The sequence below is a fragment of the Ochotona curzoniae genome, unplaced genomic scaffold (assembly GCF_017591425.1).
Source record: "Ochotona curzoniae isolate NIBS_2020 unplaced genomic scaffold, NIBS_Ocur_1.0 contig_21, whole genome shotgun sequence".
Classification (NCBI taxonomy): Eukaryota; Metazoa; Chordata; class Mammalia; order Lagomorpha; family Ochotonidae; genus Ochotona; species Ochotona curzoniae.
The window spans coordinates 8719812-8737382 of record NW_024465322.1 but is presented as its reverse complement, the minus strand read 5'-3'; the positions used below and the strand labels follow the sequence as shown (position 1 = coordinate 8737382).

General features: G+C 45.2%; 1 protein-coding gene across 1 annotated transcript in view; it reads left to right on the top strand.

Annotated features, from left to right (window-relative positions):
* CUNH4orf45 (chromosome unknown C4orf45 homolog) overlaps positions 1 to 17571 on the top strand; it is a 98491-nt gene that overhangs the window by 40755 nt on the left and 40165 nt on the right. The window contains exon 3 of the mRNA XM_040971378.1: positions 8272 to 8504. Within this exon, the coding sequence (XP_040827312.1) occupies positions 8272 to 8504 (233 nt within the window). The remainder of the gene's footprint in view (positions 1 to 8271; positions 8505 to 17571) is intronic.

The following is a 17571-nucleotide window of genomic DNA, read 5'->3' as shown; positions in this document are numbered from 1 at the left end:
TAAAATCCATAGTGAAGTCCATTCTTAGAATGAATGAGGGGTAAAGAAATTTTAAAAGGTGCTATCTTGTGACACAGGCAAACCATATAACATTGTCATCTCAGGACCTGTGGGTCAGGTTTTACTAAAACACAGCCACATGTAACTCTTGGGTTTGAATGGTGCTGCAATGGCGGGATTGGGTAGTTCCATGGAAACGCTCTGGTTGCCGTGGCTGAAACCGTATACTATCTGTCTCTTTCCAAAAATTTGCCGACCTCCTCTAGCTATGGAGGAGCACTCACAGTTGCTCTCGCCCTTGTATTTCGTGATGCTGGTTTCTTCTGATGGAGACCAAGGCTTGCCTTCATGTTTTTGTATTGTTTCCAGCATAAAGCCAGGTCCTCAAGCATGACAACAGCATTAATGCTCATTGAGCCAGTTGATAAAGAACAATACAGAAAGAGGTGAGTTCAAATAATCTCATGTCATTCCAAATGGATACAATAAAGCAGCAGTAAGTGGCCACAGTGTGTGTGTGTGTGCTCGTGTGTGTGTGCACTTTCTGCAGTCTCTTTCCTCTCTGCCCTATAGCTGATGAGCCAGAGGCTAGCATTGCCTTCTTCCTTTCTAGACTGTGAGTCTACCTGACCTCACAGACTCAGTGTGAGGTGTTGATTCATTCAAGCTTTAGTCACTGAAATCTCAACCCCTTGGCCAGAGGTCAGCATTCGGAAGAGAAGAATGACTCAATCCCGATGAATAAAATGAGAGAGGAATTTATTTGGGGTTTTCTAGGAATGACTTCCTTACTAAATAAAAGTGGCACACACCCTCTTGGACATGGCTGTGTCTACATGTGACACCCGGGGCTGTAGCAGCTTCCTGGGGCCCTTGAAGGGAGTTTGTTGGAAGACTGCCTGAAATGACAGGGGTAAGGCTTATAGTTGGGAAAGAACATGTGATTCTTTCTAGGAAATCTTTGAGCTTTGGAATGGAGAACTTTTGCTTGTTCTTTTAGAAAAGCAACCAACATGCCTTTATTTAATATGCAGCACAGGAGTTCCACCAGGAACTTAATTTAAAAAACAAAAATACAAGGAAAGAGCATTGTAAGGAAAAGCTAGGACGCTGGAGAGGGTGAGGTGCTGGCTGGAGACCTGCTTGGAGTGGGTTTCTTGCAAGTACTTCTAAGCTCTTGTGCTCCGAGACCGTTGATGCTGGGTTCTTCTAGAAGGTTCTGAATGGTTGAGCAGGACAGTGCCAGTGTCAAGCAGGGAAGGTCATCTGTCTCTCAGAATGTCCAGGTTGATGTTACCTTGGCAGAGCTGGTACTGTATTTGAAGACCCAAGGTGTCAACTCTTCTTGGTAATGTGCCCATGGTGCAGTTCCTCATTCCATGCTGCCACTCCAGGGCAAGATCATCCTGGTGATTCGGAAGGACAAGGGGGCTCCCTGAACAGCAGCAGGACCATCCCACTCTGTATCCAGAGGTTGTTAGCAGAGCCCAACATCTGTAGCCCTCTGAACACACGCTGCTGAGCTGTGGGAAAAGCCATTTGGGAAGGTTGTCTGATTGACTCAGGGGAGGCAGAGATTCTTTTGTCTCCAAATATCCTGTCGTAGCCTCATGCCCACAGGATCCCTAGGCAGTGCCACCTCTGGGTTCACCTTCATGGGTGGAGCTGTGCTGGTGGGGTGGCTGGCTGGCCATTTGGAGAGGCCATTGGAATTCAAGGAATGTGAGTTTCTCGAAACAAAATTGATCATCTCAATGCACAATGCTACTAGGAAGATTCCAAGCCCTTGTCTTATTTCCTTAGACTTCTCCTCCCAGGGGTATGTCACCTGTTCTCAAAGCTTTATTAAAACTAGCCCGCTCCTGGCTCCTAGCTTTGGATTAGCTCAGCTCTGGTTGTTGAAGCCACTTGGAGGGTGAGACAATGGACAGAAAATCTTCCTCTCTGTATCTCCTTCTCTCTGTAAATTTGCCTTTCCAGTAAATAAATAAGCCTTTGTTTTTAAAAGACTAGTCTGCCCCTTTTAGTTTCTGAAGAAAATTTCTCAGCTGTTTGTAAGATTTTTGATCTTCCCTTCTATCTCTACTAACTTAGAAAAATGTGAAGTTATAGGTGATGTCCTCTATAATGACATTAGCAACTTTGATGATAAAGCAGTGCTCTCTGAACAGATGTCGCCAAGCATTCACATGGTCTACAGCCCTGGTCACAATGCTATGAGTATTACAAATCAAATGGGAGATAGAAATCGGCACCATCCAATCACAGAAAGAAGGGCTTGCCAGAGACACCAAGAGATGAGACAGCAATCACAGGATCCACTCATGCCTGGGAAACACGATTGGTGTTCAAGCTTTTAGGACGTGCTGATGCCTGCTAGGAAGCATAAATTGCTTCCTAAAGGAGGCCAAGGAATTCTCCTTCAGATTCTACTAGAAAGCAGACAATGGAAGACATGTCACATTGATGATCTTTGTTCACACTGAACTCAGAGCCAGAAATATAATGGGATACTATAAGTATTCGTGACGTCATTGATAGAACTACATGTAAGTGTCAAATGAACTCTCTAGATTTTCATTACTCTGATTCTGATTTATAATTCTTTTTAAAAGACTTATTTATTTGTTTGAAAGGCTGAGTTGCATAGAGAGGGGAGGGCATGCAAAAGATCTTCCACCAGCTGTTTTATTCGTCAAATGGTTTACTTCCCAGAGCTGGGCCAGTCTGAAGTCAGGAGTTCTTCCCGGTCTGCCCTGTAAGTGCAGGAGCCCAAGGACGTGGGCCATCTGCTGCTGCTTTCCCAAGTGCATTTTCAGGGTCCCGGATCAGAAGTGGAGCAGCTGGGACTGAAGCTGGTGCCCATCCTGGGGCCAAGGGAGGCAGTTTTACATCACAGCACTAGCTCTCTCACTTATAATTTTCTGCGTGATTACATCAATCAGTTTTGACACAGCAATGCTATGAGTGTATAGGAGCTACACTTATACTAATCAGTTACTGATTAGTAGCTGCTGTTCCTGGTGCTTTGACATTGTCCACAGGAGTTTGGGGGAACTAATGTGTAAGAGGAGTTGGGAAAGCTCATGGGAAATGGAATTAAAAGAAATGTGTTTGGGTGCCAAAAAAAAAAAAAAAGTTACATGTCAAATCAGAGTGGTTGTTTCTAGTCCTACCTGTTGCCAATGCATCTGGAAAGGTTGCAGACGATGGCGTGAGGCCTTGGGTTCCTGCCGCCCATGTGGGAGCCCTGGATGGAGCTCCAGGCTCCTGGCTTTTGCCTGGCTCAGGCCTTTGCTTTTGAAGCTGCTGGAAGAGTGAACCAGCAGATAGAAGATCTCTTTCTGTGTCACTCTGCATTTCAAATAAATGAATGTATCTTCAATTTTCTTTTTCTAATTTTTGAGTTCATTTGGTGGTAACTTTCAGAAATAGAACTTTTTTTTTTTCTATCAGCAGGTGTAGTTGTTGATTCCTAACTTTGTTTCTTTTCCCAACCTGTACGTGTCCCATGTGCTGCTTAGGGTCCAGTCCGGGGTTTCCCATTCCCACCCTGGCTCTGGCCCTGCCTTGGCTCCGTCTCCCTGAGAAGCCCAGCTGTTCTTGTATATCTCAACCAGTCAAATGATGCCCATGTTGTCAACAGATTATCAAACACACTCATTAAAGGGCTCACTTCCTCGTTCTGTTGAATTCCTTTGGGTTGATTTCCCTAGGATGTTTCATTCTGGTCACTGGCCTGGAGGATTAGCTTCCTAAAGAAATATTACAGAACGAAGCAATATTACTGTCAACTCTTGTCCTTCTGTTTTCTGCTTCCAGCTATTCCAACAAGTTAGCACAGAGTGTTCCTTCCTCTGACCTCACCCTGTGCCTTCACATCAAGTCTAGAAGAATTTAACCCGCTCTGCAAATTAAATCACTCATGAGTCTTTTCAGAGAGCCTTGCTGTTCTCCCAGTGTAACTTCATTTATTTTTAGTGTTGTGGCTCTTTCATCATTTCACCTGCTCTACACTTTCAACAATTCACTGTTCCTGAGTGGATCGCCTCGGTTCAAAGTACTATGTTGGCCATTAAGCATTAACATACAGGCCTAGCCTTTTAGAAACTTGCACATGAAGGCAACCGGGCCAATCTGATATGGAAAAGAAAAATGAATCTAAACATGACACCCATGAAGGCTGCATGCTGAGTGTATAATTTCGATTTGGAGGAATTGGGGATGTTTCCCAGAAAAGGAAGCACTTACCCCAAAAAACCCTGTGCAATTGTTTTGTCAAAGAGGAAAGGTTGGGGATGGTATTAAAGGTCACGCCATGAAGCACTGTTCTGTAATCTCGGAAAATGCGGATGGATGCAAATTTACAAGCACTGCAGAAAACCACTTTAGTTTTTTATTTTTATCTTTTTAATTAATTTTTTTTTAGGAAAGGGAGTGTCTGATTTTATCTGAGTGTTAGATCACTGTTGGTAGCTGTGTGGATGATGGATTAAAAAGGAGAGAAACTAGATTAGACAATGAAGGATGGTCTATTCCTGATTTATAAAGACCTATTTGGAAGGCAGAGTGACAGAAAAAGAGGGAGAAATAGAAATAGAAGAGAGAGAGAGAGAGAGAGAGAGAGAGAGAGAGAGAGAGATTGGCTCTCCCAAAAGGCTGCAACAGTCAGGTCAAAGCCAAGCATTCTATCCTGGTTTCCCACATAGGTGGCAGGTTCCAAGTACTTGGGCTGTCTTCTGCCTGCCCAATCTGGTGGAAAGCAGAGCAGCGTGGATTCAAAGTGCTGCTCCAATATGGGATAGCGGTGTTCTAGGCCATGGTTTAAACCACAGGTTCTTTGTTTTGTTTGTTTGTTTTTACCTTTACCTCTGCCTTAACAAGGGTAAAATACAGACACAAGACATTTTACATATTAGAGGTACAAAGGCCAAGATGCAAAGGTTGGATAACTTTCCCTACGTTATGAAGCCAGCTCAAGACAAAGCCAGGGTTTCACCCTCCAGGTGCGGGGCCTTAAAATCATAACCCCAAGGGTGGCTGGGATTTCAAGCATAAGTGAGCAAGTCGTTTCGGGCTCCGAGGGAAGCAGAGGTAGGATCTGCCTAGTGTCTTTGCAATCATTGTTCTGCCACGCAAGGAGGATACAGAACTGTGGAACCATGCAACCTGGGTGACTAGCAATGCATCTCCTGCCCTCACCCCCTACCCCGCCGCTCCCAGAGGCAGCTGGCTCCGCAGAGAATTAGTTCAGACTGATTGACACTTGGCAGTGGCAGCACCACTAACAATGACAGCTGCAAGTCATCCCGCTGCAGGCATGAAGGAGGGCCCCGCAGAAAATGGGCAAGAGATGTTTGTAGGTGAGAGAGCTTGAACGTAGGAGAGGAGGAAAGAGCCAAGGTAACTTGACACAGGATGAAGACAAACCTGGAAACACCTTGAAGGAGGTGATAATTGTTACAGGGGGAAAAAAAATGAAACCAAAAATTGGGTACTAATTGTATGTTTTCAATGTAAGCAGAAAGTTCCACTGAGCATTCAGAGTCTTGGTTCCAGGGGAGAAGATTCGGGAGAGGTGAACTTGGGTCGGTTGGCGTTAAACACCCGCAGAACTGTCTCAAGAGGGAGGCCAGGACTCTGGGTGAAGCTGGTAGGTAGAGACCTGCAGACCATTTCGTTAAGCTGAGAGCTCAACATGGAGGTACGGCTCAGGCTGTGCCGTATGTGTGCCTGTGTGTCGAAGCAGGAGCCTGAATCATCCACTTGCCAGAGCAGGGGCCTCCCAGAAAGCTGTGGGCCAGACACTGTATCCTGCAGGACATCCTGTTTCTAATAACTAGAGGAGGAGAGTGGCATAGCAGATCTTGACTAAAGCCTTGTGGTACCATGATGGGAGCAAGAACACACACCAACCTCCCTCCTATTTGGCTCTAAAAGCAATATACTTTCCACCCTACACTCTGCTAAAACCATGCGCTTTTGACCCAGCTCCTGCTGCTAAGACTTGAAGAGGTCTCTTCCACCTTCAGGTGTTGAAACTCACCGCCCAGGAGAATAGTATTAAGACCTGAGGCCTTTCAGGTGAAATTCCGCCCTGAGGGCTTCTCCGCATGTGAATGGGATTAAGCCCCTTATAAGAGGGTTCCCAGCAGCCTCAGTCCACCTTCTACCCTCCCTCGGGTCACACAGTGCTTCTCCCTGGAGAAAGTAGCAGTAAGATGCTGTTTGGGAAGCCGTGAGTTTTCTTGGGTCTGCAGTCTCCAGGATGGTGAGAAAGTAAATTTGTTTCTAAGTTGCTCAGACTAGATACGGTATGATTGTGGTGCATGTGGACTAAGGCCCCTGCCGAGGGATGGCTCTTTCTAAGCTTCGTGATAAGAAAGTCACTATGTATCTGCTGTTACATTTCTATGAGTATGTGATAGTTGAGCGATGACTGGGGCATTTATACAGAAAGTTGCTATTTCTCATAGCTTTCCGTGTCTTCCCAGCATGGGGCGAAAATATGCATGCTGAGGTCAATTTGGGAACCGCTGTTTTACATGAATTGTGCGCAGGTTTCCTTTACTGCAGGCTTCCCCATGCTGTGAGCTTCTAAAAGGCAAGTGTAGCAAGCAGCATGCCAGAGTGTATTTGTTGATGGAGTGTGTCCCCTGCCTATCTACCTTCATGACACTTTTGTAGGAGCAGCATTGAACTATGTGGGGAAAATACCAGTTCAAACAGACATTGAAATTCCAGCACGACGAACGGTGCCTGTGTGTTTCACCCTACTTGGAGGAGATAGCGGAAATTCCCTTAGGACAGGAGTTATGTGGACGAGTTCTCAACTCCTGTACATGGAGAGAGCAGTTCTTCCCACTCTGACAGTTTGGAAAAGGCTGAAGCAAATGAATTTGAAGCTGCCATGCATTCATCAGGAGAAATGAGCTACTCGGCTAATGTGCAGTGCTTCAGGGGGAGGGGTGGTGATTAGGAAGCTGTGGAAACACCTGCTAAGACGTTTCAGAAGAGTTTTCACAATCTCAACCTTCTTGGAAATCTGCAATTACTTTTCTAAATAGACTCGTTACACATGGGTAATTCTACCCAGTTTCTGGGCCATGTGGCAGAGCAGTGAGCAAAGCTTTTGCCCACCCTGCATTCTTGACAAATACTGAGTTATCTGCCCTAGGGGCAAAACGAAAGGAGCTAGAGAAGGCGTGATGCTACGCCCACAGCACAGCTTCTGCGCTCTGAGCCTGCCTTAGGATTTGGGGCTGGAACTGCATCCTCCCCCATTCCCATCCCAAGGTTTTGGGATTTTTCCTGAGCCACTGGATTCCCTTCCCCTCGTAGTGCCTATTCCCCCGAACTTCCTGGCTTCCATTTGCACTTTCATGCTATCAACTGGAAATACCAAGTTTAAGTCCTCTTTTTTTGGACCTTGTCTTTGCTTGTTTCACCCACTTCTACAATTCTTCTAGTATTTCCTGTCCATTGTTTTTGCCTTAACACAGGCAAGGGTATTTTATAAACGATTTATCAGTTATAAACTGTTCTAATACTTTTTCTCCATATTCTAATGGCTTCTGACACATTTGGGGAGTGTCTTAGTTCTCACTGCTAATCTTTTAAATTCTACATAACATTGCTACCTAAAGTAAATATGACATATGTGGTGGATTTTAGTCTCTTAAACAAGACTGGGAGTTGGTGTTGTGACTTAGTGGGTTAAGCCACCAGCAGTTGCTTAGTTTCCAATATAGCTCATGCTATATTGCTTTCTGCATCTGGAAAGCAACACAATTACCTGAGTCCTTGGGTCCCTGTCACTCCTATAGAAGATGCGAATGTTTCACCTTGGCCTGGCCTAACCCAGGCCACGGCAGCATTTCAGGGAGTAAACCAGCAGAGAGGAGATTCTTTCTTCCCCTCCCTCCATGTCACTCTGCCTTTCACATCTACAAATCCTGCTGCTTGTATGAGGTCGGCTGTAAACAAAGCCTGCTGGCAACACAGGCAGCCTGAATTCGGAGGGCTTCTCAGCTGGGACTGGGACAAGAACTCAGTCGTAGTCTACCTAATTTTCTCCATCTAGAAACTGGAAGGAATAAGCATGCCCTTCTCGTTTAGTTATTAGTAAGGATTAATTGGATAATATGCTTAAAGCCCACCAATAGCAACTAGACCTTGGGAAAAGCCATATAGCCATGGAAAAAAATCTAATATAGACTCTTATTCTCTGTGCTTTAATAGGCTTCTAAAATAGCAATTTTTCTTTTTTAGGTCCAGATTATATAAAGGATCATTTACCTAAAATTCATCAGCACACTTCCTATATCGGAGAAAAGCGTCCAGTGTTGGAGAAAACTGGAGATCTCCAATATTTATGGAGGCCTGCCTCAAACCTGAGCTTCCCAGCAAAATATAAGCATGAATATGTCGGTGGAGTTGGATGGGGAGTACAAGAGTATAATTTCATCAACAAATCGAGACTGGAGAGTGGCTTTCATATCAAGGTATGGCTCCGAAATTTATGCTCTTCTAGTATACTCTTGAATGACTTGAACTGTGAGTCGATTTTCAAAGGAAATGTCAGGGGCTTGATCTCTCATTGCAAAGTAAGATTTGAGCCTAGCTGAAAGATGAATGTGTGAACACACGTACTTGTCACCACAGCTCTTCCTATTCACAAGAGGAGAGGTGTGAGGAGAATGAAGCTCTGGATGAGGCGGAAGCATTTGGATTTGGCTTTGGAATGCGCTCAGATTCATGTTTCTTTCTGCAGAGGCACTGGCCCACACTTCCCCCACCCAGCACTGTTTTAGAAGTGGGTGGTACTGAGGCAGAAGTTGGCCGTAATCTACCAAGTGAAAACATGAGTCTTGGTTTGTTAAAACCGACTGCACTGATCACGCCAGCAATTGGGTGCGTCTGGGTGCATAGCAAAGGATTCTTAGAAGCCTTGCATTGTGGACACAGGCATGGGTCCAAGTGACCTCCTCTGATACTGAAGGGAGCGTAACAGTCTCTTTACTGCTGAAAGATCTGAGGCTTTGCATTGTCTAACTGAATGTTGTCAGTATTGACCTGGTTTCCACAAATTCTTGAGGTGCTGTACTAGCTTCTCCTAGGGGTAAGGTCAAGGAAAGGAACATGCCTTTCCTGGCCCGATCATGAGCAGTGTAGGGGAGTGTTGGAGCTGAGTTTCCAAGTTAGTCTCTGCTTTTAGATCTGTCTCTGGGCCTTGAGCATGGAGTTCAGCTGTCAGTGTCTCCATATCTGTCTGTTTACGGAGGAGAGGGCCACTTTCCGGGAGCACCTATGGCCCTGTTCTACCTCTGGTGCCTAAAGCTACGAGTCACCAGCTTAGGTTTGTCAGCCTCTGTCCTCTCTCTCTTCATTATGGAGTCTTAGTATTTACCCCATTTTAAAAAAAATGCACTTTTAAAAAGATTTTGTTGGAAAGGCAGACAAATTTATGGAGAGAAGAGACAGATCTTCCGTCCTATGGTTCATTCCCCAAGTGGCCATAATGGCCAGGGCTGAGCTCATCCAAGGCCAGGATCTTGGAGTTTCTTCCGGGTCTCCCACATGAGTGTAGGGTCCCAAGGCCTTGGGGTATCTTCAGCTGCTTTCCAGGCCACAAGCAGGGAGCTGGGGCATCTGGGACACTATCCAGTGCCCATATGGGATGTTGGCACTTTGAGGTGGAAGATTAGCCAGTTGAGCCAATGCACTGGTCCACACAAACTGCTTTTCTTTTAATTTTTATTTTGGCTGATGTTTACATAGTTGATCAGGGTGGGAAGTGTCGAGGGTTAGGGAAAAGTGGGTGTGATCCTTGTTCCAATGTTCTGTTCCTTCTCCCTGTTTTGGGGGGGAAAGGTGTTGACAAGTGGAGAGGCTACACCCAGCCTCCCAACTGCCAGAGCACCGGGGGTGGGGAACGGTCACCCTGTGTCTCTGTTGCTTTACCAGGCACATTAGCAGGGAGCTGGATTGGAAATGGAGCAGCTGGGACATGACTCGGCACCCATATGGGATGCCCACACTGCCACACCACGGCAACAGCCCCACATCTTTTGAGACAAGTCTTACACTTCCTTGTCAATCCCGTGCTTTGGGCAGCTACTTCCAAGCAATCAGATTTGTCGCATAAGCTGATGTCTAGGGTACTCTGCACACACAGGAGGAGCTGGTCAATTCCTGGGTGGTGTCACAGAAGTGTCTCCGTGCACTTCCTATTCTTTCTCTAGTTCCCTGTCCTTCTGTAACTCCTTCCACACTCCTTGCCCTTCCTTGTCCCACAGTAGTCCCAAACTAAAACTGCCACTTCTCCTTTCGGCCTAACTGCAGGCACTCCTCCGGCTGTCCCAGTGCAGCCGCTCAGGACTTGGATTTTAAGCTTGAACCTGTGTCGCCTGGATTTTTATAGCTCTAACAGCTGCTCTTCCTAATTTACTGCTGCAGGTTTACGTAAGAGAAGCAGTTAAGGAAGCAGAGGCGTCTCCAGTAAGAATCACTAAGATGCCTGGGGCAGTGGCCTCCTACCTGGGAATGGTCTTGCCTATTGGGGGCACCAGATGGGATGTTATAGATTATCTTGCTTTTGACGGGAAGATGATCGCTTCCAAGCTGAGTGGCACCTGAAAAATATCTTCAATTTCACAAGGGCAGTAAAAAAAAATTGTGATCAGGTTTCTTGTCTGAATTTTCATTGAGTTTAGCTATTTCCTATTCACTTCTATGTGGGTTACAGTGCTATAATACTGCACATATATATAATGATCAGTCAGGAAAAACCATTACTTTCGCCATTATCTCAGATTTGAGAGCAGCATTTCTTAAGAAAATGAATCTATTCTCTGCCAAACTAGACATAATTTTTTTTTCCTGCAAGAATAAATGGAAACAATGGAGACAGATCCTTTTGTCTTGACCTCACACTAAGCTGCAAGCTCTTCTAACTGCTGCTCAGCTGTCTTGTCTGCGTTCCCCTGGTCTGTCTAACCGAAGCTTCCTCAGGGTCAGCTGGCTTCCTGATGCTTCCTGATGCTTAGTTTTTGGCTTCTGTGTCCTGACCCCGTGACACAATGATTTAAGTCCTTTGGTTTTCCCACACAAGCAATGTGATCATGAACTTGATGACTAATCCTTCATGGGTGTGATTCCAAAGATAATAGTAAATCCATCATAGCATACCAAAAATTATAGTGAAACAATAATTTTTTAAAATCCATAAGCTTATGAGGAAAACCATAACAACCCATCCATATCTTCGTAATGCAATATAATAAATACCTAGAAGTCTTCTATATGAATTTAGAGAAGTAAACATAATAAAACTACCAGTGGCTGAGTGTTTAATAAGGAGAGCATTGTGAATTTGGGCTTTACAGATGAGGAAACCGCTGGTGAAGGTTTTTGACATACACACCCCACCCCCCACCATTGGCAGATCATGAGTCATGGTCTCAGCCAGGCGACCATGAACCGAGGCAGGAGCTCTAGATGTGTGATATGAGGCACAGGGAGGTTAGAGCCTAAGACTGGAGTGCTGTGCAAAGGACACAAGGCAGATGTCATTTTTCTATAAGGTGAGGTTGACTCTACCTTCATGGTTCTCTTGGTTTTCGTACGTGCTTCCCACTCCACTCGGTTTGCGTACGGCATCCTTCACTCGCAACGAATGTGGGTGCTCACGAGCAGTCTTTGCTTCAATCGGTCAGGCTCTGCCAGTTTTCAAAGTAGCTTGGTCTTGATTGACCAGGCACATCCCACCGATGTGAGGCCTGCATTCCAGAGGTCTGACTGTCCTGGGCCGTGAGTGTAGTACTCTCTTGGAGACCACAATACTCGTGCGCTGTGGGTCTGGAATTCCTGACCCTTTCTGCCTTGGTCCTGGTAGACACTGAGTCATCCCTTGTTTGCTGCTTTGCCTCCCTCGCCATCCGCCCCTGAGCCGTCTCTACGAAGGGAAGTTAGTACATCGGGAAATGATGGGCGTAAATAATGTGTATTGACTAGAATAATAGGATTTCGATTATTTATAACTATTATGTTACTTTAGTTTCTTTTTTGTCCTATTCTTGCCATGTCAAGATAAACTTGTGTTAGGTGTGTAAAGACAAAATGAATGACAATGCTGATACACTAACTTGGGGACAAATAGGAAGAAATTATAGGGATGGGGGAGGAAAGGACGATCCCCTTAGAAATCTGTACTGTGGAAACATTTTTTAAAACTGAAAGGAAGAACAAAGATCTTCCCTGATCTTGACCTAATAAGAAACAGCTGGGTTATCGTTTTTATATATTTTTTTAAGATTTATTTTATTGGAAAGGCAGAGAGACAGAGAGGAAGATCTTCCCTCCGATGAATCACTCCCCAAGTGATTGTAATGGCTGGTGCTGTGCTGATCCGAAGCCGGGAACCAGGAACTTCTTCTGAGTCTCCCATACAGGTGCAGGGTCCCAAGACTTTGGGCTGTCCTCGATTGCTTTCCCAGGCCACAAACAGGGAGCTGAATGGGAAGTGGAGCTGCCGGGATTGGAACTGGCACCCATATGAGTTCCCGGAGCATTCAAGGCGAGGACTTTTAGCCACTAGGCCATGGTGCCGGGCCCTGGGTTATCATTTTTTAAAATGTACCAACCCTGTTTTACAACTGTTCAAAGCCTGTCACACACGATCCTTGGCATCAGAGGGACGGTGAGGTGTCAGCAAGCCAGGCATCTCTCCTCCTCCCACCCTTGCCTCATGCCATCCTACCAGGCTGTTCATTCTGGCCCTGCCGCCTCTCTCAAGTTCACCTGGGGAAAAACTACTGCTGTGCTTGGCATTAATAACTCTGGACCACCACGATACAGGTTGATACGGCAGAATTGCTGAGGGCATTTGTCACGCCCAGTTCTCCTTTCGAGCCATTGTAAAAACAGCAGCCGGTTTGAGTCTCAAAATTCTCCATCTCCAGATGTTCTCCATGTAGAAAACTTTAGAAAACAGAAAGCTTCCTTTCTCAACCAAGTTCTACAGGCGACATAGAAAATAGCTTTCCTAAAATTAGTCCTGTCTTTGGGGTGCTGCTGTTCTTTCCAGATGGACGTCTGCTTTTGTTCTCACTCTTTACTTGTTCGAGCTATTTGCATCCTAACAGTTTGTGGTCTAATATAAAAATAATTACATTCACACCTTTCGTCCGTGAGCACTGCAGAAAGCAATACATTTTATGATAGCTCTGGAAGACTTGAGCCGAGGAGCGCCCCATGTTGGCCATCTGTGAGGGCGGAGAAGTGGGCCTCTTTCCTGAACATAATATATGAGCGCCGTTAACCTCCTCATCCACAGATGTTACGTTTTCTGCATTTCACAAAGCTTAGCTTTGTAGGATTCCTCAGATAAACTGAAGGAAGTAATTTCCATACAATCTCTTGTGTCAGGACTTGCAGAAATTAAACTACTTGCGTCCATTCACTGACCGTGGGAATCGCAAGGGAGGCATGCGCTGCTGACGCATGCTCTGTGCACTGTGCTATTAGTGGTTCCCGGAAGGGCGCCCTTGCAATGGGAAGGTGTCTGTGGGCGCCCGGCTACTGGCACATTCTATCCTGCATCCTAACTTCAATTAAACACAGGACTTTTCCTCTTGTGATGCAATGACTTTCTAGAAGCTTATCGATGTGTTGGGGAAAGAAACACATCCTCACATTCATATCTTTGGTTAGGATGTAGAACAGTGGGAGAGAAAACGATAAAAATAAAAGCCCTGGTGTAATGGGAAGCCTGGTATGTGATTTTATCTCATCAGTAAGGAGGACTAAAAATACGTAACGGTGTTTTCATCTGCTCTGTGGCTAAGTGTGTATTTCAATGCAAAGATGACCTTTTATTTGAGAAATTAGTTGGTAATTAGTCACATGCTATGCATTTCCAACAAATATCTGATGAGAGCTAAGGAAAGATTATTTGGTTTAGAGTGGGTTCTGGCAGAATTACTAACCAGCTTTTGCATTTTGTTCATGGTAAAATATCCCAAGCGTAGTTAGCACATCTTTTCTAGATGTGACGTTTACCCTAAGTAAATAGCAGGTCATTGGAGGAAATTCTTCAGTCTTTATAAATTTATAATTAAAGTTTTCTGTTCACCGCTTCTCAAGGCTTTTGGTTCAGATCAAGTATATACTTGGCACTCTCAGATTATTTTAGCTATGTTGACAGATGCATAAAATGCATAGCAAATATGAGTGTCTACTACTTTGGAAGTATTAAATCCAAGAAATGAAGGCAACTGAAAGCAAGAAGTTAGAAATCGGTCATTAAGCAGAGGCACCTGTTGGGTGGTTGGAGCTATGTTCAGACACAAAGCAGAAAGCACTGAATTTGTGCTGTGGGACTCTGCTGTGACCTCCAGCTGGGGAAGTATTCCAAGGAAGGTTCCATTGTGACTGTCGGTAATTGTACAGCCCCATCACATTCCAAATGGCTTTAAGAGGCTTGAGATCTGTTACAGTTGATGTTCTGACAGCATCAGCACCTCTCCATCCACCACCCCTTCTACTCCGCATGGGGTAGATAATGGCCAATAAATGACAAAAGGTGGAGAATGGGATTGCCACTTATCTCTTGCAGTGTCTTTGAGAGATTAGGTGACAGATGGACAGAAATAAAGGCTTAAATGTGCCTTGGATTGGCAGTTATTTTCCTCCCAGCTTATTAAATAAAAATTACTCAAAAGCCAATTGTTTTTTTAAAAAGAAATCTGAAATAATGTACTAGTATTGCTTGCAATGTGAACTCTGTGCAGCCAAGTAGGTTGGGGATGCACACTTCTTTGTTTTTAAGATTTATATTTATTTGAAAGGCAGAGTCAGAGGCCTCTTCTGTCTACTGGTTCACTCCTCAGATAGCTGGGTAAGGGCTTGGCAATCTGAGATTGATTCATTGCTTTTTATTGGAAAGGCAGATTTACAGAGAAAGATCTTGAATTTGCTGGTTCACTCCCCAAGTGGCGTCAGTGGCCAGGTGCTTCCTCGACGTCTCTCTCATGGGTACAAGGTCCCAAGGCTTTGGGCTGTCCTCTACTGCTTTCCCAAGCCACCAGCAGGGAGCTGGATGGGAAGTGAAGCAGCTGGGATTAGAACAAGCGCCCACATGGGATCTTGGCACTTGCAAGGGAAGGATTTAGCCACTAAGCCATCGTGCCAGACCCAGGGCTGGGCCAGTCTGAAGCCAGGAATCATGAACTCTATCTGGGTCTCCCACCTGGATTGCAGCGGTCCGTGTATGTAGCTTTTTCTGCTGCTTTCCAGGTGTATTAACAGGGATCTGGATCAGAAATGAAGCAGCTGGGACTTAAGCCATGCTCACATGGGATGCCATCATTGGAGGCAGGAGGTTAACTTGCTGTGCCACAACACTAGTTCCAGAAGCATGCTTGTGAATCTTAGCAATAACAAGAGAGGTGATCAAGTTAGAGACCTCCCAGGTTGAGCGTAGCTGCTACCCTGCTCAGCACACAGTAAGATGTGTGAAGCTTCTGTGTAATCTGTGGCTTGGATGCTGGAGCATTGGGGTTTCAGATACTTGCAGGAACACGGATAAAAGGCTGATGAAATTGTTCACTCCTCACAAGTTACAATCCCCAACAAGAGTTGTAGCTTTAAAAGAAAAACTCTTTGGTTTAAGATTTATTTCTTTATTTGAAAGTCCTAGAACTTTCATCTGTTAGTTCGCTTCCCAAATGGCAGTGGCAGGCAGGGTCGAACCGGGGTAAAGTCTGGTGCGTGGAGCATCCTTCATTCTGTGTGCACAACAGTGTCAGTGCACCTGGGTCTTCTACATGCATGGCCGTGTCCAAGGCCTTCAGCCACTTTCTGCAGCTTTTCCAGGCCCGTTACAGCAGGGGGTTTGGTCAGTAGCAGAGCATCCAGAGGCTGCCTGCATTTGTACTCCGTAACCTCTTCTTTCAAAGCTAGCCACGGAGAATCTCCCTGGCATCCGATTCCTCTCAAGATTTGAACCAGGTTTGTTGGAAAGAGCCCACAGTTTCCTTAGGAGTGTACCTGATGGGTGCTGGTGCTATGGCATAGCAGCTTAGGCTGCTACCCAAGGGCATCCTTGCATATTGCTGTTCATGTCCTCCTGGCTGCTTTGCTTCTTCTGATCCAACTCCCTGTTAAGGATCTGGGAAAAGGCACAGAAGATGGCCCAAAGGTCGGGCCCCTGCCACTATGTGGACACCTACATGAAGCTCGTGGATTGGGCATGGCTTAGTGCTGGCTGCTGCAGCCTTCCAGGGGTGAACCAGCTCGTGGATTGGGCATGGCTTAGTGCTGGCTGCTGCAGCCTTCCAGGGGTGAACCAGCTCGTGGATTGGGCATGGCTTAGTGCTGGCTGCTGCAGCCTTCCAGGGGTGAACCAGCTCGTGGATTGGGTATGGCTTAGTGCTGGCTGCTGCAGCCTTCCAGGGGTGAACCAGCAACGCAAGACTTCCAGATGTGCTTCACCATGACTGACTTTCCAGGCAAATAATTAAATCTTAGGGAAAGAAAGTGTATGTCATGAAGTCAGGCCCACCAAGGATAACTCCCATTCTTAAAAACCATGCCCTCTGGACCTAATATCTGCAAAATCCCATCATAAAACCCAGGTTAATATCCCATTGAATATCTTGTACAAAATGTGGGACTGTGCTCGCCTCGGCAGCACATATACTAAAATTGGAACAACGTGTGGGGACAGTGAGAATTGTGGGGACAGTGAGAATTGTGGGGACTGCCTTAGAATCCCGTCCGCCAGTCATCAGTGAAGTATTAAGTCAACTACGCTGTGAAAAGCACTTAGCATAGGATCTAATGCAATAATATTCCATAAATAAGATATAATACTAACATTTATTAATAGGATATGTTCATATTTTAATTTTATAATTCCTTTTTCCCAACTACATGAATTTTTGAATCGTACTATTGCCCTGGAAACATGACCGTGTGCTGTTTATTTGTATATTCCACAAAGAAACAAGGTGGAGGAATCATTGTCAAATCACAAAACCCCACGTTTAGTCTATGTGAGTTGATGAATTAATTGAAATTATTAAAAAATTGGAGTTAGAGAAATGTTGGTATTGAAGCACGTTATAACGAGACCTGCAGAATGCATTTGTTCATTGTTCACTTTTTCGCTTCTGAAGTAAAATGCCTCGAAGAATCCATGCTAAACATTCACATTTTCCCAGAAAGAATAGTTCTTCCTGTTCTGCATATAAGATGAATACTTCTAACGCTTCGCTCATGCAAAGTACTTTGTCTCTCCCGTCCATAGATTCACTCTAGGATAGGCAATGTTATGCAATTTGGAGATCCAGCTACAACAATGAAAATGCTGTGGGAAGGAAGATCCCTAAAGGGTTAACAGTAATATTTTGCAAATTGAGGCAAGGGCAAGGGGAAAGGCATTAGCATAAGAAAAGATAGCCTTGGGGGATTTTCCACTCCAACGTTTGGTACTAAGAGCTCTATGTTGCCAAGGAGGAGGCTAAGAAAGAAGAAAGCTAGTGTCTACACTTTCTCCAAACACATTCC